This window comes from Somniosus microcephalus, chromosome 15 (assembly GCF_052327205.1).
Source record: "Somniosus microcephalus isolate GS21.2 chromosome 15, FLI_Smic_1.0, whole genome shotgun sequence".
Taxonomy (NCBI): Eukaryota; Metazoa; Chordata; class Chondrichthyes; order Squaliformes; family Somniosidae; genus Somniosus; species Somniosus microcephalus.
In genome coordinates, this window is record NC_141001.1 from 23,780,358 (window position 1) to 23,806,684 (window position 26,327).

A 26,327-nucleotide genomic window follows, 5' to 3' on the forward strand; every position below is an offset into this window, starting at 1 on the left:
TTCATTGATGGGATGTGGGCGTCGCTGGCTAGGCCTGCATTTAGTGCCCATCCCTAATTGCCCTTGAGAAGATGGTGGTGAGCCGCCTTCTTGAACCTCTGCAGTCCATATGGTGTAGGTACACCCACAATGCTGTTAGGAAGGGAGTTCCAGGATTTTGGCCCAGCGACAGTGAAGGAACGGCGATACAGGTCCAAGTCAGGATGGTGTGTGGCTTGGAGGGGAACTTGTAGGTGGTGATGTTCCCATGCATCTGCTGCCCTTGTCCTTCTAAGTGGTAGAGGTCGCGGGATTGGAAGGTGCTGTTGAAGGAGCTTTGGCGAGTTGCTGCAGTGCATCTTGTAGATGGTACACACAGTGTACCAGTGGTGGAGGGAGTGAATGTTGAAGGTGGTGGATGGAGTGCCAATCAAGCGGGCTGCTTTATCCTGAATGGTGTCGAGCTTCTTGAGTGTTATTGGAGCTGCACTCATCCAGGCAAGTGGAGAGTATTCCATCACACTCCTGACTTGTGCCTTGTAGATGGTGGAAAGGCTTTGAGGAGTCAGGAGGTGAGACACTCGCCGCAGAATTCCCAGCCTCTGGCCTTCTCTTGTAGCCACAGTATTTATATGGCTGGTCCAGTTCAGTTTCTGATCAATGGTAACCCCCAGGACGTTGATAGTGGGGGATTCAGCAATGGTAATGCCATTGAATGTCAAGGGGAGATGGTTAGAGTCTCGCTTGTTGGAGATGGTCATTGCCTGGCACTTGTGTGGTGCGAATGTTACTTGCCACTTGTCAGCCCAAGTCTGAATGTTGTCCAGGTCTTGCTGCATATGGACACGGACTGCGTCAGTATCTGACGAGTCTCAAATGGTGCTGAACAGTGTGCAATCATCAGCGAACATCCCCACTTCTGACCTTATGATGGAGGGAAGGTCATTGATGAAACAGCTGAAGATGGTTGGGCCTAGGACACTGCCCTGAGGAACTCCTGCAGTGATGTTATGGTACTTATATTAATTAACCCTGACAAAATGAGATGGGTATAGTAATCAGACCAGGCTTTGTGACTTGATCAGGGCAGGACCCCGGGTCCCGATTTGATTAAAGGGTCAATCCGGCAATCCCAGTGGAAAGCAGTGTTCGAAGTAACTACAGGACAGAGTCAGAGCTGTAAGCACCTGAACCGAGCTCTCAAGAGCAGCTTCCCATCGAGTGGGGGGAGCTTGAGATCAGTCAGCTCAGACTGAAAGTTTTTAAGTTTGGAGTCGATGCTGCATGGCGGTGAAGCTGGGGAAAGGTGGGTGTCAATTCTGGCAAATTGGAAGGTGCCTTGCCATCATGTTAAAGCAGTAGGTTTTTTAACAACACAGCATCCAAAATGAAGGGTCTGCCATATTTTGTCCAATGATTTTGCCCCGCTTTTCTTCTCTTGTAGTTGAACGACATACTGTATCATGGACCTGTGTACAGTCAACAGTAAGCAAAAAGAAAGGGCTGCCCAACATCCCCCCCCCCCGCCACCCCCCCAACCTTTCGTCAAATGCAATGCCTGTTGAGGTGCTCCAGGGCTCAGTACTGGGATCACTACTGTTTCCAACTTCCATCAATGAGCTTAATTCAGGAACTCAATGCAAGTTGGTCAAAATTTTAGATGCTTCTACACTAGAGGGACAGTTGATCCTCAAGAGGTACCTTGGGAGTTACAAAACGATGCGGACAAAATGGGCAGGATTTCATTGGACCGTGGAGTCGGGATTGGAGGCGTGTGGGGGGTTAAAATCCCAAAACCAGGGGTCCCGACCCCATCCCACACCCAAACCCGCCTCCATGCCAGTTTCAAAGGAGGCGGGTACCCGCCCCGCACTGGGACCCGCCTACCCAAGGTGGGAAGGGATTAGTGCTAATTAACTGCCTGTTAACAGGCAGTTTTTAGCCTAATCCCTGTTTTTAAGGTTGAAGTGTGGGATTCCCAACAGCTCCAAACCACGCCAAGTTAGAGGAGTTGGGTCGTCGGGTTGAAGGACTTGGAGGGGTCGAGATTTCGGTGTTCAGGTGAGTGATGTGTGCATGAGTGCAAAGGTAAGTGTGTTTGGTGTGTCTAAAGTGATTAAAGAAGTTTCACATACCTTTTCTTACCTTTTCAGCCTTCCTTCCTTTAGATCTCGGGAGTCACTCATCTCACCGGCACAGAAAGCAGAATGGCTGCGAACTGTCAAAAGTGAAGCCTGCAGCTTTCTGTGCAGGAGAGATTTGTAAGAGAGTCTGTGGAGAAGGACTCAGGTTAGAAGTAAGACTGTTAGTGTTTGACAGCTTCAAACAGCTTTCAAACACTGATATTTCATCTGTCAAAACCTCTTGACAGATGAAATTTCAATCTGTGATATCACCTGTTGCCGGGTGGCCCTTAACTGTCAGTCATGGGCGGGCTCAACAAGGTCAATCAAGTTAAAATCGCGTGGATTGGCCGCATCTCGATGGAGACGGGACTACAACCCCGAAAGTTGTAGTCCCGCCTCCAACCCGACTCCTGAATGAAAATCCTGCCCAATATGTAAGTGGATTGAACAATGGCAGATTAAATTTAATGCAGACAAGTGTTAAGTACTGCGCACAGGAGGAAAAAAGTGTGATACATGTACTCCAGAAATAGTACTCCAATACCTATGGATGAAGTTGAAACAGATCTGGAGTTCCTAGTAGGCTCAGCCCTAAATTTATCCAACCAGTGCAGTCCAGTGATCCACAAGGCAAAAAAGGAGGTTGAAGTCAATGTTGCTGCTGAAGTGCGCATGCACGCGACCACTCACGAGCTTTTTCATTGTAAACATCGTGCATGAGCAGTAATTTAAAGGGACCGCGCATTACAAGAAACAGATCACGCAGAACAAAGCACAGCTTACGGGGAACATTGGTTGAAGTACATAACCAAACCAGTAGAGTTCAAAACCTGAACTATCAGTCATGGCTAAGTAGGTAGTACTCTCACATCGGAGTTGGAAAAGGAGGGGGTAAATCTAGTTGTCCATGTTGAAACAAACAACATAGGTAGGAACAGGGAGGAGGTCCTGCTGAGGGGGTACTAGGAGTTTGGAACTAAATTAAAAAGGAGGACCTCGAGGGTAATAATCTCTGTATTATTGCCTGAGCCATGTGCAAATTGGCATAGAGACAGACAGATCAGGGAGTTAACATATGGCGAAAGAGCTGGTGTGAGAAAGAGGGATTCCTTTTCATGGGGCTCTGGCAATGGTGTTGGGACAGAAAGAAGCTGTACCGATGGGACGGGCTTCACCTGAACCGGAATGGGACAGTGTCCTAGCAGAAAGTATAAATAGGGAGGTTGCAAAGGCTTTAAACTAGTAAGACGGGGGGAAGGGATCTACAAGAAATGAAACAAGCTTAAATAAAAAACAAAACAGGAAAGGAGAGCATGGGACAGACCAAATGAAGGGAGGACATAAACAGACAGGGAATAACTGGAATTAAAGAACAGGATTGTAAAAAGGTGGTTAAAAATAAAGTGAGAGATACTGCTATTAAAATGAGTGAGTCTGTAAAGCAATGCACACAGTGCCCGTAATGAAACTGGGGAACTGGAGGCAATAATACCTTGCAAGGAACCAGATATAGTCGGGATTACTGACACAGAAAAATTAGGACTGGGAATTAAACATTGCAGGGTATAACATATTTAGAAAAGATAGAGTGGGAAAAAGGGAAGGTGGAGTAGCTGTACTTATTAGAGATAACATAATGGCAGTAGAAAAAGGTAACAGAGCCATCAGTTAGACAGAAATAGAATCCATGTGGATAGAGATAAGAGCTAAATCACATTAATAGGGGTAGTCTACAGTGGAAGGGAGGTGGAGGAAGAAATATGTAAACAAATTAGGGAAATAAGTAGCAAACATAGAATAATAATAATGGGGGATTCAACTACCCTGAAATTAATTGGCCAGAACAGGTAGGTAAAGTGGATAAGGGAATAAACAGGAGAATTTATAATGGGGAACAAGGAAATGGCAGAGCAAATAAACAAATACTTTGGTTCTGTCTTCACGGAAGAGGACACAAATAACTTCCCAGAAATGCTAGGGAACCAAGGGTCTAGTGAGACGGAGGAATTAAAGGAAATTAGTATTAGTAAAAAATTAGTGCTGGAGAAATTAATGGGACTGAAAGCCGATAAATCCCCAGGGCCTGATAATCTGCATCCCAGGGTACTAAAAGAGGTAGCCATGGAAATAGTGGATGCATTAGTTGTCATCTTCCAAAATTCTATAGATTATGGAACAGTTCCTGCAGATTGGCAAATGTAACCCCACTATTTAAAAAAGGAGGGAGAGAGAAAACCAGGAACTACAGACCGGTTAGCCTAACATCAGTCATAGGGAAAATGTTAGAGTCTATTATAAAGGATGTGATAACAGGACACTTAGAAAATATCAACGGGATTAGACAAAGTCAACATGGATTTATGAAAGGCAAATTGTGTTTGACAAATCTACTGGAGTTTTTTGAGGATGTAACTGTTGAATAGACAAGGGAGAACCAGTGGATGTGGTGTATTTGGATTTTCAGAAGGCCTTTGATAAAGTCCCACATAAGAGGTTAGTGTGCAAAATTAAAGCACATGGGATTGGGGGTAATATACTGGCATGGATTGAAAATTGGTTAACAGACAGGAAACAGAGAGTAGGAATAAATGGGTCTTTTTCGGGGTGGCAGGCGGTGACTAGTGGGGTACCGCAGGGATCAGTGCTTGGGCCCCAGCTATTCACAATATATATCAATGATTTGGATGAGGGAGCCAAATGTAATATTTCCAAGTTTGCTGAAGACACAAAACTAGGAGGGATTGTGAGTTGTGAGGAGGATGCAAAGAGGCTTCAAGGCGATTTAGACAAGTTGAGTGAGTGGGCAAATACATGGCAGATGCAGTATAATGTGAAGTTATCCACTTTGGTAGGAAAAACAGAAAGGCAGAGTATTATTTAAATGGTAATAGATTGGGAAATGTTGATGTACAGAGGGACCTGGGTGTCCTTGTACACCAGTCACTGAATGCAAACATGCAGGTGCAGCAAGCAATTAGGAAGGTAAATTCACCGCTCCACTCCCACTCGGACCTCACCGTCCTTGGCCTCTTGTATTGTTCCACGGAAGCTCAATGTAAGCTCGAGGAACAGCAACTCATCTTCCGACTAGGCACTTTGCAGCCTTCCGGACTCAATATCGACTTCAACAATTTCAGATCATAACCTCGGCCCCTATTTTTTACTTATAATTTTTCCACCCCTTTGTTTTGGGTCCTCCTTTCACCACACCCCCCCCCCCGCTTTCCTTTTGTTTCTCTCTCTCACCTGGCAGCTGTCTTTTACCTGCCAGTACACTTCACACCTAATCTCAGCTGCCTTTTGTCTCCACGGGCCAATTACCATCTCGTCTGGCTTCGAATACCTTTTATTGTCTCTTTTGTTCAATCGCAGCCTTGCCTTCGATCTATTTTCTTTTCTTTCCAGTTTTGAAGAAGGGTTTCGACCCGAAACATCAACTCAAATTTCTCTCCACGGATGTTGCCTGACCTGCTGAGTTTTTCCAGCATTTTCTGTTGTTATTTAAGGTAAATGATATGTTGGACTTCATTGCAAGAGGATTTGAGTACAGGAGCAAGGATGTCTTATACAGGGCCTTGGTGAGACCACACCTGGAGTACTGTGTGCAGTTTTGGTCTCCTTACCTAAGGAAGGATATATTTGTCATAGAGGGAGTGCAGCGAAGGTTCACCAGACTGATTCCTGGGATGGCAGGACTGTCGTATGAGGAGAAATTGAGTTGACTAGGCCTGTATTCACTAGAGTTTAGAAGAATGAGAGGGGATCTCATTGAAACGTATAAAACTCTGACAAGGCTAGACAGACTGGATGCAGGGAGGATGTTTCCCCTGGCTGGGGGGTCTAGAACGAGGGGTCACAGTCTCAGGATACGGGTAGGACATCCTAATGTTGCATTGCCAGCAAATTTGACAAGTTTAGAGAGAGTTTTGGCAATTTATGCAGATTAGAAATGACAGAGATCCCAGCAGTGTCCCCTGTCGAGCTCCACTCAACACCTCCTCACAGTCTGACATTACACCTCTCATTAGCACTTTCTCCTATTTTTAATCTATTTCTCCTCCTGTCCCACATTCTGCCCTGGATTTCCATGGCATTTAGTTTAATTTAATTGGAACTTGTCAACACTTCTTAAAACTCCAAATGAACTTTAGGGGCGATTTTCCACTTCGACACTGGGAAATTGTGCACCCCACCCTATTGTTTTCTATCTGTTAAAATTGGTCTCCTTTTATATCATGGAAAGTTCCACTATCTGTAACATCCTTGGAAAAAGTTCATGAAGTTCCTCAGACAAGATCTAATTCCTTGGGGCTCTTTTCATTAAGACACAGGAGATTACGGGGTGATTTGATAGAGGTGTCTAAAATTATGAAGAGATTGGACCGAGCCGGTAGAAACACTTTCCAGTAAAGGAGAGGACACATCTATAAGACTGAATGAGAGAGATTTGGGACAGGGAGCAGGAGAAACCCTTCTACTCCTGGGTTGTGAGGCTGTGGAATGCATTACCAGAGTTAGTGGTTGAAACTTTGAAGAATAGGTTAGATAGGTGGTGGAAGGAAAAGGAGATATGGAAACAGAGCAGGCACATTAGGATTATTGTTCATGTGGAGGATAAACACCAACATGGGCAGGTTGGGCTCTGTTTTTGTGTTGTAATTTCTATGTAATTCTATAGATATGCTCCTCCAGCCTCCTCTAGAATGATTTCCATTATTTTACCTATTATCGATGTTAGGTTAATAGGCCAGTAGTTATACAAGTCAGATTTAATGTCCTTATCTGAGGAAGGACGTTCTTGCCATGGAAGGAGTGCAGCGAAGATTCACCAGGCTGATACCTGGGATGGCAGGAATGACATATGAGGAGAGATTGTGTCGATTGGGCTTATACTCACTGGAGTTTAGAAGATTGAGAGGGGATCTCATCGAAACCTATAAAATTCTGTCAGGCCTAGACAAACTAGATGCTGGAAGGATGTTCCCGATGGTCAGGGAGTCCAGAACCAGGGGTCATAGTCTAAGGATAAGGGGTAGGACATTTAGGACTGAAATGAGGAGGAATTTCTTCACCCAGAGAGTGGTGAACCTGTGGAATTCTCTGCCACAGAGGGCGGTGGAGGCCAGTTCATTAAATATATTCAAAAAAGAGTTGGATATATTTCTTAAGGCTAAAGGGATCAAGGGATATGGGGAGAAGGCAGGGACAGGGTACTGAATTTGAATGATCAGCCATGATCTCATTGAATGGCGGAGCAGGCTCGAAGGGCCGAATGGCCTACTCCTGCTCCTATCTTCTATGTTTCTATGTTTCTATGTTTAGGACTGAGATGAGGAGAAATGTCTTCACTCAGAGGGTGGTGAACCTATGGAATTCTCTACCACAGAAGGCTGTGGAGGCCAAGTCACTGAATATATTTAAGAAGGAGATAGATAGATTTCTAGACACAAAAGGCATCAAGGGGTATGGGGAGAGAGCGGGAATATGGTATTGAGATAGAGGATCAGCCATGATCATATTGAATGGTGGAGCAGGCTCGCAGGGCTGAATGACCCACTCCTGCTCCTAATTTTCAATGTTTGTATGTTTCTATGTTTCCTACAATGTATACAGGACACCTTTCTAACCAATAAGTAAGAAGCAGCATGCCATAGACAGAACTAAGCGATCCTGCAATCAACGGATCAGATCAAAGCTCTGCAGCCCATCCACATCCAGTCATGAATGGTGGTGTACAATTAAACAACTAACAGGAGGAGGAGGCTCCATGAATATCCTCATCCTCAGTGATGGCGAAGTCCAGCACGCGAGTGCAAAAGACAAGACTGAAGCGTTTGCAAGCGTCTTCAGCCAGAAGTGCTGAATGGATAAGCCATCTCGGCCTCTTTATGAGGTCCCCAACATTGCAGAAGCCAGTCTTCAGCCAATTTGATTCACTCCGCATGATATCAAGAAATGGCTGAGCGCACTGGTACAGCAAAGGCTATGGGCCCTGACAACATCCCAGCTGTCGTGCTAAAGACTTGTGCTCCAGGACTGGCCGCGCCACTAGCCAAGCTGTTCTAGTACAGCTTCAACACTGGCATCTACCCGACAATGTGGAAAACTGCCCAGGTACGTCCTGCCCACAAAAAAAGGGACAAATCCAATCCAGCCAATTACCACCCCATCAGTCTACTCTCAATCATCAGCAAAGTGATGGAAGGTGTCGTCGACAGTGCTATCAAGCAGCACTTAAGAACATAGGAAATAGGAGCAGGAGTAGGCCATTTGGCCCCTTGAGCCTGCTCCGCAATTCAATAAGATAATGGCTGATCTTCTACCTCAACACTTTCCTGCACTCTCCCCATATCCCTTGATTCCCTTAATATCCAAAAATCTATCGATCTCTGTCTTGAATATACTCAACAACTGAGCCTCCACAGCCCTCTGGGGTAGAGAATTCCAAAGATTCACCACCCTGAGTGAAGAAATTTCTCCTCATCTCAGTCCTAAATGGCCGACCCCCTATTGTGACCCCTGGTTCTAGACTTCCCAGCCAGAGGAAACATCCTCCCTGCAACTACCCCGGCAAGCCCTGTAAGCATTTTGTATGTTTCAATGAGATCACCTCTCATTCTTCTTTTACAGTCTGTTTTTATGTCTCTCGCTAATTTACTCTCATATTCTATTTTCTCTTTCTTTATCAATTTCTTGGTCCTTCTTTGCTGAATTCTAAAATCCTCCCAATCCTCAGGCTTGCTACTCCTTTTGGCAAAATTATAAGCCTCTTCCTTTGATATAATATTATTTTTAACTTCTCTTGTTAGCCACGGCTGGAGCACTTTTCCTGTGGGGTTTTTGTGCCTTAAAGGAATGTATATTTGTTGTAAATTATGTATTAATTCTTTAAATGCTAGCCATTGCTTCTCTACTGTCATACCTTTTAATGAAGTTTCTCAATTTACCTTAGCCAACTCGTCACTCATACCTATGTAGCTTGCTTTGTTTAGATTTAAGACCTTTGTTTCGCATTTAACAAAATCACTTTCAAACTCAATATAAAAGTCTATCATATTATGGTCACTCTTCCCTAAAGGTCCCTTTACTACAAGGTTATTAATTAACCCTTTCTCGTTGCACAATACTAGATCTAAAATAGCCTGTTTCCCAATTGGTTCCTCAACATACTGATCTAGAAAACTATCTTGTATACATTCCATGAATTCGTCCTCCTCACTATAACTGCAAATTTGGTTTGCCCAGTCTATATATAGATTAAAATTCCCCATGATTACTGTATTACCCTTGTTACATGTGCCTCTAATTTCCTGATTTATACTCTGCCTTACATTACAACTACTGTTTGGGGGCCTATAAACAACTCCCACCAATGTTTTCTCCACCTAAACTGATTCTACTTCTTGATTATCAGAGCTAAGATCCTTTCTCTCTTCTGTCTTTATCTCATCCTTTATCAGGGCTACCCCTCCTCCTTTTCCATTTTGCCTATCTCTTCTAAAAGTTAAGTATCCTGGAATATTTACTAGGGACCACTGTTGTGCACAATTTATATTCATGATTTAGACTTTGGAATCAAAAAAAAATTCTAAATTTGCAACGACACAAAATTGGGTGGATAGTCAGCACTGAGGAGGACTGCAACACATTACAAGAAGACATTAATAAACTTGCAGAATGGGCATATAATTTGTAAATGAATTTCAACAAAGATAAGTGTGAGACATTACATTTTGGTAAGAAAAATAAGAAGGTCACATATTACTTAGAAAATAAGAATCTAAATGGGTTAGAGGAGCAAAGGGATCTGGGAGTACAAACACACAACTCAATAAAAGTTGCAAAACAGGTCAATAAGGCCATAACAAAGGCATACGAAGCACTAGGGTTTATTTCTAGAGAGACAGAATTGAAAAGTAGTGAAGTTATGCTAAACTTGTGTTGAACCTTGGTTAGACCACATTTGGAGTACTGCGTGCAGTTCTGGTCGCCATATTATAAAAAGGATATAGAGGCACTGGAGAGGGTGCAAAAAATATTTACAAGGATGATACCAGAACTGCTGGGTTATACCATCAGGAAAGGATGAACAGGCTGGGTCTCTTCTCTCTAGAAAAGGGAAGGCTGAGGGGTGACCTAATAAAGGGTTTTAAAATTATGAAAGGTTTTGATAGTGTAGATACAGATGGGCTAGATTTTCATGGGGAAGACGGGTTGGGGGCGGAGGGGCGCCAATGCAGGCAGGAAGCCCAGAAGAACGGGTTTCCCGCAGGCTCTGCTTACTCTAATGGCAGGGCCTGTTTTGCATCTGAAGCTTCAATTTCCCGCGCGTAGCCAACCAGATTGAGAGGCTGGCTGGCTGCGGGCGGGTAGGCCTGCGGCACTAGGCCGCACAGTGGAGAGAGAGGGATCAGGTGCTGGCCTTCGGGGGATGGTTGGTGGGGGTCGTGGGTGGGTGGATGGGAAGAAAAGAAGATTGCAGCCATCGAGGATCCCGGAGGGGAGGGGAAGAAAAGGTTGGGGATGTCGTAGGGTTGGTGGGGGAGGGTGAGGAAAGGAAGATCAAAGCCAGCCACAAGAGGATCGTGGCCAGCCTGAGGACCATCGGGGATGGGGGAGAGGCGGGTAGAGGAAACATCACATCGGGGCCAGCCACCAGAGGAATGTAGCCGGCCTCAAGATCATCGGTGGCGGGGGGGAGGGAAGAACACTTTGGGGCTGGTCAACAGAAGATCCTGGCCAGCCTCAGGATGATCGTGGAGTGTGGTGGGGTCCAGGAAGGCGATCGGAGGCCTCGTGAGGAGGTCTCGGATTGCGAGGGGTGAGCTAGGCAGGGACCCTGGATCAGGAGGTAGGTATAAAGGCACTGACCTCCTGGATGCAGCAGTCCTCGCCTTGCTGTAACTGCCGGGAAACCCTATCTGCATAGCATTAAAAACAAAATGCAGGTTATAAAAGAGGCTTCCAGTGTCATTATAATATTTAAATTGATGTCCCGCTTCATGGGAGCGGGTTGGCTGCCCACCCCCATTCCACCCCCCGCCCCCATCCCGCCTCCGTTAAAACCGGAAGGGGGCGGGTTGGAGGCGGGTTCAGGTCGGGAGTCCGATTTTTAACTATCCCCCTGCTCCAAACCCACCTTTTTTAAGTTAAAATTCCCCCCAGAGAGTATTTTCCCACTTGTGGGGAAAAGCAAAATTAGATGCCATCAATATAAGAGAGTCACCAAGAAATCAAATGGGGAATTCAGGAGAAATGTCTTCACCCAGAGAATGTGGAACTTGGTACCACAGGGAGTAGTTGAGGTGAATAGTATAGATGCATTTAAGGGGAAGCTAGATAAGCATATGAGGGAGACGGAAGTAGAGGGTTTTGCTGATAGAGTTAGATGAAGTAGAATTTCAAACACTTTAATATGGTTCCCCTTGAGCCGCCTTATAAAGGCGCTTTATAAATGAAAGTCCTGTCCTTCCCTTAAAAGTTTGGAAGGTCCTAGCTAATTTAGGCGTAAGCAGGTTATTTAAGGTTGTTAACAATTTGGTGGGTTATAATGATAAGTCTAAAGTCCGCGCCTCAATAATACACGGACTTCGGGAGAACAGTTTAACAGGTACTTTACTGAACAAGAGGCAGCTTGAAACTGAAACTACAGAAGCCTGCTAGGGCCTTTTATACAGGGGTGGTCACTGCCGGTACTGCAGTCTAAGACCAGTTATTCCCTTAAAGGTACATACACAACAATTCCTCCCCTTTCAGATAAACAGTACATAACATTCATTTAACAACTAAATAATAACTAATTACAATTACAATTTCCTCAGTAATATATACATCAACTAAAATAGTCATTTATAAGTTCAGTCATTGAGGAGGCTTCCTGATCCGGACTGGATAGCGCCTTTCTCGAGTATCCTGTTCTGGCGGTGGAGTCAATTCTGGCTCATTGTCATTGGTTGGTTCGTCAGCTTCCAATACCCCTGCTTCTGAGGTAGACGCAATCTGTACTTCGGGCTCATTACCAGGTGCACATGCTTGTGGTACAGGTTTGGCTTGTTCCTGTGACTCTAGAATCTGGTCAGCATGGCGTCTCACGATGCTCTCTCCAACGTCCACTGTGTACATTAGTGGTCCCTGCTGTGTGCATATCGTGCCTGGCTGCCATTTTTCTGTTCGGTAGTCGCGGGCCAAGACTGGTTGCCCTATCTTGAAGCTCCTGGTTGGCTTCTCATTTATGTGCTGGAACTGCTTATCCTCCACATCTCGTCTTATGTTTGGTTTGAGCAAATCCAAGCGACATCTTAGTCTCCGGTTGAAAAACAGTACGGCTGGAGTTTGGTTGGTTACTGCATGTGTCGCATTCCGGTAAGCAAACAGGAAGTTATCCACCTTGTGTTGCAGTGGTATGTCGTCATTATACATTGCCTTTATGGCCTTTTCAAAGGTCTGAACAAACCTCTCAGCCAATTCATTTGTGGCTGGATGATATGGGGCAGATGTGTAATGTTTCACCCCATTATTCTTCAGGAACCTCCGGAAATCCTCAGACACAAACTGTGGGCCATTGTTGGAACAGATCTGTTCTGGTAACTCATTCCTGGAGAAGATGGTCCTTAGGACTGCAATAGTTTTCTCCGTGGTGGTGGAGGACATTTTAATGACCTCTGGCCATTTCGAATGGGCGTCCACAGCAATTAGAAACATTGAGTCCATAAATGGACCAGCGAAATCAATGTGTACTCGTTGCCATGGAGATGAGGGCCACTCCCATGGATGCAGCGGGGCCTGTGGTGGAGCGTTTTGGACCTTCTGGCATCCTGTGCATCTCTTGGTCATATCCTCGATTTCTTTATCGATTCCCGGCCACCACACAAATGCCCTGGCTAGGCTCTTCATTTTTACCCGTCCCAGATGACCCTCGTGAAGCTCATTGAGTACTCTATCTCTCAACTTGGGTGGAATTACCACTCGGGATCCACACATCAAGGTTCCCCGGCACACTGACAGCTGTTCCCTCCTTGGCGAGAATTCTTGCAACAGTGAGTCGCCATATGCTGGCCATCCCTTCACCGTCAAATCATAGACCCGAGAGAGTGTCGGGTCATTTCGGGTTTCCTTCTCAATACTTGCGTTTGTAACAGGCAAACATTCGACTATGGTCGCATGGAATATCTCCACAGGGTCCACTGCAGATGCTTCTTCCGCCGTAGGCAACGGTAGGCGCGACAGCCCATCAGCGTTTCCATGTTGTTTCGTACCTTTGGACTCTATGTCATACTGATGTGCCCCTAGAAAAAGTGACCATCTCTGCAGCCGTTGCGCCGTCATCACCGGAACGCCCTTCTTTGGGTTAAAAATGGAGACCAGGGGTTGATGATCAGTCAGTAGGGTGAATTTCTGCCCGTGCAGATAGTGATTGAACTTCTTCACCCCCCACACCAGGCTGAGGGCCTCCCTGTCAATCTGGGCGTAGTTACGCTTGGCTGAGGTTAGCGAGCGCGATGCAAAGGCTATTGGCCTCTCTGAACCATCACGGAATTTGTGTGACAGCACCGCTCCAATGCCGTAAGGTGACGCATCACATGCCAACCGAATCGGTAGTGTTGGGTTGTAGTGGGCCAATACTTCTTTTGAAGTGATTTGGCATTTACATTCCTGAAAGGCACGCTTACACTCATCACTCCATTTCCATGTTACACCAGTTTGAAGGAGGGCATTCAGTGGGTGCAGAATTGTAGATAAATTCGGCAAGAACTTATGGTAGTAGTTCACCAACCCGAGGAACGACCTCAGTTGCGACACATTTTCTGGTGCTGGAGCCTTGACTACAGCCTCAATCTTGTCCGGCGACTTATGCAACCCTTCCTGATCAATCATGTGGCCACAATACGAGATTTGTCTCCTGAAGAACTCGCATTTGGGACGGTTGGCTCGTAGCCCATATTCCTGCAATCTCGTGAGCACCTGTTCCAGGTTGGCAAGGTGTTCATTGTCATTTTCGCCCGTAACCAGGATGTCGTCCAAATAACACTGGGTCCCCGGGATCCCTTGCAGGACTTGTTCCATTGCCCTCTGCCACATAGCCGGGGCCGATGCTACCCCAAATACCAGTCGATTGTACTGGTAAAGGCCTTTGTGAGTGTTTATCGTGAGGTATTTCCTAGATGCTTCTTCCACCTCCATTTGTAGATACGCTTGAGCCAGGTCAATCTTTGTAAAACGTTTCCCTCCAGATAGTGAGGCGAAAATATCTTCTATCCGCGGAAGCGGATACTGTACTGTGTGCAGGACTGGGTTCACAGTCACCTTGAAGTCCCCACAGATGCGAACGTTCCTTGGCTCCCCAGGCATGCTGCTCAATGCTTTCTTCATTACAGGAACGATGGGTGTGGCCCACTCGCTCCAGTCCACCTTAGACAGTACCACCGAATGCTCCAGACTCTCCAGTTCAGCTTCCACAGCTGGGCGTATCGCGTATGGCACCGGTCTGGCCTTGAAAAATTTTGGGGTTGCGTTATCCTCAATCTTTATGGTTGCCTTTACTCCTTTTAGAGCCCCAAGTCCTTGTTGGAACACCTCTTCCGCGTCAGATAGAATTTGTGACAGACGTCCAGGTGCGACGTCATCATCTTTTTTGTCAGTCACAGTTAGTGCCAGAATGGAATGCCAATCCAATTGTAGTCTTCGGATCCATTCACGTCCCATTAATGGTGGTCCTCCATCTCGTAGTATATACAAGTATAGTTTCTGTGTTTCCTTTCCGTTATATTCAACTGGCACCCTTATTTTTCCTCTGGGGTAGACCTTTTGCCCCGTGTATGTCTTCAATACAATGGACGTGTCCTTTAAGGGTATGTGTGAGAATAGCCGCTCATAGTCTCGTCGATTCATGACAGTTAGGGCTGATCCTGTGTCCAATTCCATCTTCACTGGGGACCCTGCTATCATGAGGGTGACCCAAATGGTTCGGTAATCTTCTTTTGCGATCATGTTGTGTAATTTTAAACAACTTAGTCGCCTGCTCCCGGAGTCCTATCACTCTCCTGATCTTCGGAACTACTATCTGTCAGTTTATTTACTTTCCTGTACTGTTCCTTAGTAGTTCTTGTCGTGTTGGTCTTCTTTCCGACCTGCAGACTCTTGCTATATGTCCCATTTTTCCGCATTGCCTGCATAGTTTGTCTTTAAACCAGCAGCCCTTCTGCTCATGGGTTGTTCTGCCGCAGCGATAGCACTTTTCGGCTCCATACGCCATTTCGTTAGCGCTGTATTCTTGTGGTTTCTGTTGTATTTCCGCAGCTTCCCGTGCTGCTGCTTCATAGGATACTGCCACGCTGAAAGCCTGTTCTAGCGTCAGGTCCTTTTTTGAAAGTAGTCGTTTCTGGGTTCCTTCACTCTGGAGCCCACAGACAAACTTATCCCGTAAGGTGTCTGCCAGTCCTGCTCCGAACTGGCAGTGCTTTGATAACTTGCGTAGTTCCGTAAGATAGTCAGCATTGCTCTCATCTTTGTGCTGGTTTCTTTTATGGAACTTGAATCTTTCTGCGATCAGCAGTGGTGTAGGGCTTAGGTGTTCCTGTAAGATATGAACAATCTCCTCAAAACTTTTCTCCATTGGTTTAGCTGGGGTAATTAAATTCCGCAATAGGCCGTACGTATTCGCACCCATCAGATTTAATAATACCGACGCCCTCTTTCCATCGGCCACCTCATTTGCCTTGCAGTACACTTCGATTCTTTCTACATACGTGGTCCAGTCTTCTACCTCGTTGTCGAAAGCAGTGATACTGCCACTTTTCGGCATCTTGGGCGATTTAAAATGGCGCCTCCCACACTTTTGCTTCTTCCCCAATGGAATAAAATGGCGCCTCCCGCGCTTTTGCTTCTTCCCCAACGGGATAAAATGGCGCCTCCCGCGCTTTTGCTTCTTCCCCTTACTGCCACGCTGCTCCTAGCGTTCTACGGGGTAATGGCGGTGACCCGCAGCTTCGGCGCGACTCGCTTTCCTTCCCCCCCCATTTGGTTTCTCTCTGCTGTCCTGTTCTCGAGCACTGACCGCGCCCTGTGCGCTCCACCCTCTCTCTCTTTTCTTTTCCCGGCGACGCTGCGCGGCCCGATTTGTAGAGCCGCTCGATCGAGCTTGAGCCCGCCGCAGTCCGGAAAGGTCAGCGCGCTACCTGCTACCAGCACGATTCGCTGGAACCACAGTCTCTCCCGCAATTCTCCAAACACCGATGGATTCTTTGGGCGGTTGCCCTCGGTCGACGCCCGTTGCTCAGACTACGACCTTCCAGGACCTTCCTTTCAGGCGAGATCCCCGTGAGATGATGCCACACTGCAGGTGAGTTCGAACTTACTCGTCGCCAGTGTAAAGTCCGCGCCTCAATAATACATGGACTTCGGGAGAACAGTTTAACAGGTACTTTACTGAACAAGAGGCAGCTTGAAACTGAAACTACAGAAGCCTGCTAGGGCCGTTTATACAGGGGTGGTCATTGCCGGTACTGCAGTCTAAGACCAGTTATTCCCTTAAAGGGACATACACAACAATAAGTAGAAGCAGAGATGTCTGAATGTTATGTGTAACGTGAGAGCTTCTGAGTCGGAATCAGACCAAAGGCAAGTCATGATAGGTGTGGGATATAGAATGCAACTGATGTTCTGCACTATTACTTCATCTGCCTATGAGCGGAAGGGGGAAACGATGGGTTGGGTAGAATTCCTGACTGAGCAGACAGTACGTGATCTGTGTAAGGCCCATGGGCTACATGGTCCACACTTCATTATTATGAATGCTCGTGCGTCCTGAAGTACAAACAGCCGCAGTATCGATAGCCACCTGTGAGTGGTGCTGCTGAACCATGATCCCTCTCAATATTTGCCACAAGAGGCAAGCTTCATCGGAACCTCAGCCTATTCAAGACTAACAACCACTCACCTCCATCAGCACATTTGTCGCGGGCAGGCTGCACTCGCTGCCAGGGTACCCTTTAACCTCTGCTCCTGCAGGTGTTTGTCGGGACTGGGTCAACGTGCCACATCTAATGGACTTCGGGTCTCAGCAGACTTACCAACTCTAGGCAGGAGTTTCGTGCCCTCTTGACTCAGTGGCCTCGATATTATCGGGAGGGCGGGAAGGCCGATTCCAACTTGGCAACCTTAAGATTCACTGCCAGGCCGGTGGGCAGAAGTGTAAATTTAGCAGCAGGAGGCCGCTGCCAGAGACCCATAGGGACAGTCCTCAGCAGTCATAGAATCATAGAAATTTATGGCACAGAAGGAGGCCATTCGGCCCATCGTGTCTGCATCGATCGAAAAAGAGCTCTCCAGCCTAATCCCACTTTTCCAGCTCTTGGTCTGTAGCCCTGTAAGTTGCAGCACTTCAAGTGAATATCCAAGTACTTTTTAAAAGCAATGAGGGTTTCTGCCTCTACCACCATTTCAGGCAGTGAATTCTGTTTTTTCTCTTTCAGCCACTTCTGACATCATGTTTTGATTTCTTTTTGGGTTCAATAAAGACTCATTTCTGAAAGAGAATGTTGTTTAATCTAAAGTCTTGTTCAAGACTTTCTACAGCTTTTTACAGAACACACTATGCTGTGATGCATCTAGAATGAAACTGAAAGTAAAACTCCTCTGGACTGCTTGTCTCTCACATGACCTCTGCTGGTCAGGCACAAGTAATCAAAAACACAGACAAATATGCTGTAAGGCATAAGTAATCAAACACAGACAAATATCATCACTATTTGCTGATATCATTACAAATTCCAGACCCCAACACCCTCTGGGTGAAAAAAGTTCTCAAATCCCCTCTAATCCTTCTACCAATTACTTTAAATCTTTGCCCCCTGGTTATTGACCTCTCTGCTAAGGGAAGTAGGTTCTTCCTATCCACTCTATCCAGGCCCCTCATAATTTTATACACCTTAATTAAGTCTCTCCTCAGCCTCCTCTGTTCCAAAGAAAACAACCCCAGCCTATCCAACCTTTCCTCATAGCTAAAATTCTCCAGTCCCGCAACATCCTCATCAATCTCCTCTGTACCCTCTCTAGTGCAATCACATCTTTCCTGTAATGGGGTGACCAGAACTGTACACAGTCCTCTAGCTGTGGCCTAACTAGTGTTTTATACAGTTCAAGCATAACCTCCCTGCTGTTATATTCCATGCCTCAGCTAATAAAGGAAAGTATCCCGTGTGCCTTCTTAACCACCTTATCTACCTGCCCTGCTACCTTCATGGATCTGTAGTAATGCACTCCAAGATCCCTCTGTTCCTCTACACTTCTCAGTATCCTACCATTTATTGTGTATTTCCTTGCCTGTTATCCCTCCCCAAATGCATTACTTCACAATTCTCAGGATTAAATTCCATTTGCCTCTTTTCTGCCCACCTGACGAGTCCATTGATATCTTCCTACAGTCTACAGCTTTATTCCTCACTATCAACCACATGGCCAATTTTTGTATCTTCTGCAAACTTCTTAATCATGACTCCTACATTGAAGTCAAAATAATTGATATATACCACAAAAAAGCAAGTGACCTGGTACCGAGCCCTGACATTAGATTTCCTTTTCTGCCTTGTTCGAACGCTTCACATCCAGGGGGCTCCAAAATTGTTAAAATAGGGACCAGTGCCTCGATCTCGTGCTAACGGGTGACTCATTGCACAACAGCAGCACAGGAGAGGGCCCGAACTGCCACATGTACCGCTGCACATGCCGGGAAGGCCTCGGGTTTCTGAACGTGAGCCCGAGGATTCCTGCCCGCCAGACAACCGCACGCTCTGAAAACAATACGTGGCCAGTGGGAAGGGTCAGAGGCAGCAGCAGCAAGCTTCACCTCCAGTGGGTATTCATCCTGACTTCAGTGAAATGGCCAGAGGAAGGGAAACAGGGGCAAGTGAGGCAGATGGACAAGTGAGGAAAAAAAGGAAAAGTGAGGAAGACAGGACTAAGTAAGAAAGACAGGCAAGTGGGACAGAAAGAGGAAAGTGAGGAAGAAAGGGGTGAGTGAGGAGGGCAGGGGCAAGTGAGGAGGGCAGGGGCAAGTGAGGAAGACAGGACAAGTGGGACAGAAAGAGGAAAGTGAGGAAGAAAGGGGTGAGTGAGAAAGAAAAGGGGCAAGTGAGGAACATGGGGTAAGTAAGAAAGCCTGAATCTGAAAGGTCAGCAAATTAACTTGGAGTTGAGAAAATAATGCAGCAAGAAACAAAAGTGAGGCACAATATGGTCTGAAATTAGAAGAGGCTACGTACCATCAACTTCCTCAAATATGACAAAAAATCCATCAAAGCTTTTATAACCATCGGATACAAATAGAATATGTATCGAATTCCCGGTGGTTCGGACTGGAGGAGGCCGTTCGTTTCCACAGAACTTTCCAACAACCCTGGAGTCGATGTTATCGCCATCACGGACTTCCACGTAATCGTACTGACACATGTAATCAAACTCCAGACTCAGCATGGAGAACCTGAAACAGAGCGAGATCATACCCTGAGCAACAACTTCCCAACAGGCAGGCCCTCAGGTGACATTCTCCAGCCAGATGACAAGGGGGGCCTTCGTGTGCCACTCCCCAGACAGCAGAGGGCCCCTGGGTGCCACTTCCCAGCTGGCATAGGGGCCCCTTGGTGCCATTCCCCAGGTGGCAGGAGGCCCTTCGGTGCCATTCCCCAGGTGGCAGGAGGCCCCTCGATGCCACTCTCCAGCCAGCAGGGGGCCACTCGGTGCTGTTGTTCTAGGGTACAGATATACTGCTGGCACACCATAACCTTACCCTTAACCAAAGACCTCTCAGATTTCAAACATGTGAGCCTTCAGGCCTCAGAAGTGCACCACAGAATTGGCGTATAATAGAGAAAACCCAAAACTGCATGTAATAAATCCAACATTAAGTCCTACCTCAATTCAATAGCAAAATTGGGATTCACTGACACTGTCCATTCACAGTGAGAGTTGCTGGGGTAGCCCTCCAGTACAATATGCCCTCTTGAAGCATTTATAACAGCTCCACATTCTGGAAACAGAAAAAACATGTCAAGAGTGCTAACAGTTAAACCCATACAGCATGCTGCATAACATGCTGTTTAATCCATACAGCTCCTCTTCTAGTAACTGAACAGTGTGTGTTCAGTTAACAGAATGACCCCTGTGTAACATCAAAAACAACTTGCATTTATACAGCATCTTTAACATAGTAAAACATCCCAAGATGCTTCACAGGAGCATTACCAAACAAAATTTGACACCAAGCTGCACACAAAGATATTAGGACAGGAATAGCTTTTAAGGAGTGACTTAAAGGAGTAGAGAGAGGTGGATAGGTTTAGGGAGGGAATTCCAGAGCTTCGGGCTTTAGCAGCTGAAGGCACGGTCGCCAGTGGTGGAACAATATAAATGAGGGCTGAGCAAGAGGCCAGAATTGGAGGAGAGCAGAGATCACAGTTCAGTCCCCTTTTGTAACACACTGTTCAGTCCTTACAGCTCCCTGTGTAACACACTGTTCAGTCCATACAGCCTCCTGTGCAACACACTGTTCAGTCCTTACAGCTCCCTGTGTAACACACTGTTCAGTCCATACAGCCTCCTGTGTAACACACTGTTCAGCCCATAAAGCTCTCCCTGTGTAACACACTGTTCAGTCCATACAGCTCCCTGTGTAACACACTGTTCAGTCCAAACAGCCTCCTGTGTAACACACTGTTCAGTCCATACAGCTCCCTGTGTAACACACTGTTCAGTCCATACAGCTCTCCCTGTGTAACACACTGTTCAGTCCATACAGCTCTCCCTGTGTAACACACTGTTCAGTCCATACAGCCTCCTGTGTAACACATTGTTCAGTCCATACAGCTCCCTGTGTAACACACTGTTCAGTCCTGACAGCTCCCTGTGTAACACACTGTTCAGTCCATACAGCTCCCTGTGTAACACACTGTTCAGTCCATACAGCTCCCTGTGCAACAGACTGTTCAGTCCTTACAGCTCCCTGTGTAACACACTGTTCAGTCCATACAGCTCCCTGTGTAACACACTGTTCAGTCCATACAGCTCCCTGTGTAACACACTGTTCAGTCCATACAGCTCCCTGTGTAACACACTGTTCAGTCCATACAGCTCCCTGTGTAACACACTGTTCAGTCCTTACAGCTCCCTGTGTAACACACTGTTCAGTCCATACAGCTCCCTGTGTAACACACTGTTCAGTCCATACAGCTCCCTGTGTAACAGACTGTTCAGTCCTTACAGCTCCCTGTGTAACACACTGTTCAGTCCATACAGCTCCCTGTGTAACACACTGTTCAGTCCATACAGCCTCCTGTGTAACACACTGTTCAGTCCATACAGCTCCCTGTGTAACAGACTGTTCAGTCCTTACAGCTCCCTGTGTAACACACTGTTCAGTCCATACAGCCTCCTGTGTAACACACTGTTCAGTCCATACAGCTCCCTGTGTAACACACTGTTCAGTCCATACAGCTCCCTGTGTAACACACTGTTCAGTCCATACAGCCTCCTGTGTAACACACTGTTCAGTCCATACAGCTCCCTGTGTAACACATTGTTCAGTCCATACAGCTCCCTGTGTAACACACTGTTCAGTCCTTACAGCTCTCCCTGTGTAACACACTGTTCAGTCCATACAGCTCTCTGTGTAACACAGTGTTCAGTCCATACAGCCTCCTGTGTAACACACTGTTCAGTCCATACAGCCTCCTGTGCAACACACTGTTCAGTCCAAACCGCTCTCCCTGTGTAACACACTGTTCAGTCCATACAGCTCCCTGTGTAACACACTGTTCAGTCCATACAGACTCCTGTGTAACACACTGTTCAGTCCATACAGCCTCCTGTGTAACACACTGTTCAGTCCATACAGCCTCCTGTGTAACACACTGTTCAGTCCATACAGCCTCCTGTGTAACACACTGTTCAGTCCATACAGCCTCCTGTGTAACACACTGTTCAGTCCATACAGCCTCCTGTGTAACACACTGTTCAGACCATACAGCCTCCTGTGTAACACACTGTTCAGTCCATACAGCTCCCTGTGTAACACACTGTTCAGTCCATACAGCCTCCTGTGTAACACACTGTTCAGTCCATACAGCTCCCTGTGTAACACACTGTTCAGTCCATACAGCCTCCTGTGTAACACACTGTTCAGTCCATACAGCCTCCTGTGTAACACACTGTTCAGTCCATACAGCTCCCTGTGTAACACACTGTTCAGTCCATACAGCTCCCAGTGTAACACACTGTTCAGTCCATACAACTCCCTGTGTAATACACTATTCAGTCCATACAACCTCCTGTGAAACACACTGTTCAGTCCATACAGCTTCCTGTGTAACACACTGTTCAGTCCATATAGCTCCCTTTGTAACAAACTGTTCAGTCCATACAGCTCCCTGTGTAACACACTGTTCAGTCCATACAGCTCTCCCAGTGTAACACACTGTTCGGTCCATACAGCTCTCCCTGTGTAACAGACTGTCAGTCCATACAGCTCCCTGTGTAACACACTGTTCAGTCCATACAGCTCCCTGTGTAACACACTGTTCGGTCCATACAGCCTCCTGTGTAACACACTGTCAGTCCATACAGCTCCCTGTGTAACACACTGTTCAGTCAACACAGCTCTCCCAGTGTAACACACTGTTCAGTCCATACAGCTCTCCCTGTGTAACACACTATTCAGTCAATACAGCTCTCCCAGTGTAACACACTGTTCAGTCCATACAGCTCTCCCTGTGTAACACACTGTTCAGTCCATACAGCTCCCTGTGTAACACACTGTTCAGTCCATACAGCTCCCTGTGTAACACACTGTTCAGTCCATACAGCTCCCTGTGTAACACACTGTTCAGTCCATACAGCCTCCTGTGTAACACACTGTTCAGTCCATACAACTCTCCCTGTGTAACACACTGTTCAGTCCATACAGCTCCCTGTGTAACACACTGTTCAGTCCATACAGCTCTCCCTGTGTAACACACTGTTCAGTCCATACAGCCTCCTGTGTAACACACTGTTCAGACAATACAGCCTCCTGTGTAACACACTGTTCAGTCCATACAGCCTCCTGTGTAACACTCTGTTCAGTCAATACAGCTCTCCCTGTGTAACACACTGTTCAGTCCATACAGCTCTCCCTGTGTGACACACTGTTCAGTCCATACAGCTCCCTGTGTAACACACTGTTCAGTCAACACAGCTCTCCCAGTGTAACACACTGTTCAGTCCATACAGCTCCCTGTGTAACACACTGTTCAGTCCGTACAGCTCTCCCTGTGTAACACACTGTTCAGTCCATACAGCTCCCTGTGTAACACACTGTTCAGTCCATACAGCTCCCTGTGTAACACACTGTTCAGTCCATACAGCCTCCTGTGTAACACACTATTCAGTCAATACAGCTCTCCCTGTGTAACACACTGTTCAGTCCATACAGCCTCCTGTGTAACACACTGTTCAGTCAATACAGCACTCCCTGTGTAACACACTGTTCAGTCCATACAGCCTCCTGTGTAACACACTGTTCAGTCAATACAGCACTCCCAGTGTAACACACTGTTCAGTCCATACAGCCTCCTGTGTAACACACTGTTCAGTCCATACAGCCTCCTGTGTAACACACTGTTCAGTCAATACAGCTCTCCCTGTGTAACACACTGTTCAGTCCATACAGCTCTCCCTGTGTAACACACTGTTCAGTCAATACAGCCTCCTGTGTAACACACTGTTCAGTCCATACAGCCTCCTGTGTAACACACTGTTCAGTCAATACAGCTCTCCCTGTGTAACACACTGTTCAGTCCATACAGCACTCCCAGTGTAACACACTGTTCAGTCCATACAGCCTCCTGTGTAACACACTGTTCACTCAATACAGCTCTCCCTGTGTAACACACTGTTCAGTCCATACAGCCTCCTGTGTAACACACTGTTCAGTCAATACAGCTCTCCCTGTGTAACACACTGTTCAGTCCATACAGCTCTCCCTATGTAACACACTGTTCAGTCCATACAGCAGCCCCTGTTTAACAGATTATATATGAACTCTGAATATTTGGTACATTTCAATACCTGTTGTATATGGTGACAGTAAAGGTTCATCTATACAAATAGCTACTTTATACCTTTCCATTTATCGTAGCTGTGCGACACAGCCCTCACCAGAGCTCTGTGGAGCAGGAATTTACACCAATGATAACATTCAGCAGACAGACTCTGACAAAATAAAGTCATCAGAGTCCATGTAAAATTTAAGCAAACTCCGCCCTCACTGTTTCCCAATAACTCCCTCGCTGTTTCTACTAGCCTCTCACTGTTTCCCATTCTCCCTCTCCCTGTTTCCCATTCCCCCTCTCACTGTTTCCCATTCTCCCTCTCACTGTTTCCCATTCCCCCTCTCACTGTTTCCCATTCTCCCTCTCACTGTTTCCCATTCCCCCTACCCCTGTTTCCCATTCCGCCTCTCACTCTTTCCCATTCCCCCCTCACTGTTTCCCATTCCTCCTCTCACTGTTTCCCATTCTCCCTCTCACTGTTTCCCATTCCTCCTCTCACTGTTTCCCATTCTCCCTCTCACTGTTTCCCATTCCCCCTCTCACTGTTTCCCATTCTCCCTCTCCCTGTTTCCCATTCCCCCTCTCCCTGTTTCCCATTCCCACTCTCACTGTTTCCCATTCCCCCTCTCTCTGTTTCCCATTCTCCCTGTCACGGTTTCCCATTCTCCCTCTCACTGTTTCCCATTCTCCCTCTCACTGTTTCCCATTCTCCCTCTCACTGTTTCCCATTCCTCCTCTCACTGTTTCCCATTCACCCTCTCCCTGTTTCCCATTCCCCCTCTCCCTGTTTCCCATTCCCCCTCTCACTGTTTCCCATTCCCCTCTCACTGTTTCCCATTCCCCCTCTCACTGTTTCCCATTCTCCCTCTCAATTTTCCAATTCTCCCTCTCACTGTTTCCCATTCCCCCTCTCACTGTTTCCCAATCTCCCTCTCACTGTTTCCCATTCCCCCTCTCACTGTTTCCCATTCCCCCTCTCACTGTTTCCCATTCTCCCTCTCACTGTTACCCATTCCCCCTCTCACTGTTTCCCATTCTCCCTCTCACTGTTTCCCATTCTCCCTCTCACTGTTACCCATTCCCCCTCTCACTGTTTCCCATTCTCCCTCTCACTGTTTCCCATTCCCCCTCCCCCTGTTTCCCATTCCGCCTCTCACTCTTTCCCATTCCCCCCTCACTGTTTCCCATTCCTCCTCTCACTGTTTCCCATTCTCCCTCTCACTGTTTCCCATTCCCCCTCCCCCTGTTTCCCATTCCGCCTCTCACTCTTTCCCATTCCCCCCTCACTGTTTCCCATTCTCCCTCTCCCTGTTTCCCATTCTCCCTCTCACTGTTTCCCATTCCCCCTCTCTCTGTTTCCCATTCTCCCTCTCACTGTTTCCCATTCCCCCTCTCACTGTTTCCCATTCTCCCTCTCAATTTTCCAATTCTCCCTCTCACTGTTTCCCATTCCCCCTCTCACTGTTTCCCATTCCCCCTCTCACTGTTTCCCATTCCCCCTCCCACAGTTTCCCATTCCCCCTCTCACTGTTTCCCATTCCCCCTCTCACAGCTTCCCATTCCCACTCACTCTGTTTCCCATTTCCCCTCTCACTGTTTCCCATTCCCCCTCTCACTGTTTCCCATTCCCACTCTCTCTGTTTCCCATTCTCCCTCTCACTGTTTCCCATTCTCCCTCTCACTGTTTCCCATTCCTCCTCTCACTGTTTCCCATTCCCCCTCTCACTGTTTCCCATTCCCCCTCTCCCTGTTTCCCATTCCCCCTCTCCCTGTTTCCCATTCCCCCTCTCACTGTTTCCCATTCCCCTCTCACTGTTTCCCATTCCCCCTCTCACTGTTTTCCATTCTCCCTCTCAATTTTCCAATTCTCCCTCTCACTGTTTCCCATTCCCCCTCTCACTGTTTCCCATTCCCCCTCTCCCTGTTTCCCATTCCCCCTCTCCCTGTTTCCCATTCCCCCTCTCACTGTTTCCCATTCCCCTCTCACTGTTTCCCATTCCCCCTCTCACTGTTTCCCATTCTCCCTCTCAATTTTCCCATTCTCCCTCTCACTGTTTCCCATTCCCCCTCTCAGTGTTTCCCATTCTCCCTCTCACTGTTTCCCATTCCGCCTCTCACTGTTTCCCATTCCCCCTCTCATTGT

The 26,327-nt window shown here is 46.9% G+C and overlaps 1 protein-coding gene across 1 annotated transcript in view; it reads right to left on the reverse strand.

Annotated features, from left to right (window-relative positions):
* The window catches only part of LOC147106581 (inactive serine protease PAMR1-like), a 275,461-nt gene that overhangs the window by 94,156 nt on the left and 154,978 nt on the right, over positions 1 to 26,327 (reverse strand). The window contains exons 4-5 of the mRNA XM_086007553.1: positions 20,013 to 20,127; positions 19,364 to 19,581 (exon numbers count right to left, since the gene is read on the reverse strand). Coding sequence (XP_085863679.1) covers positions 19,364 to 19,581; positions 20,013 to 20,127 — 333 coding nt within the window. The remainder of the gene's footprint in view (positions 1 to 19,363; positions 19,582 to 20,012; positions 20,128 to 26,327) is intronic.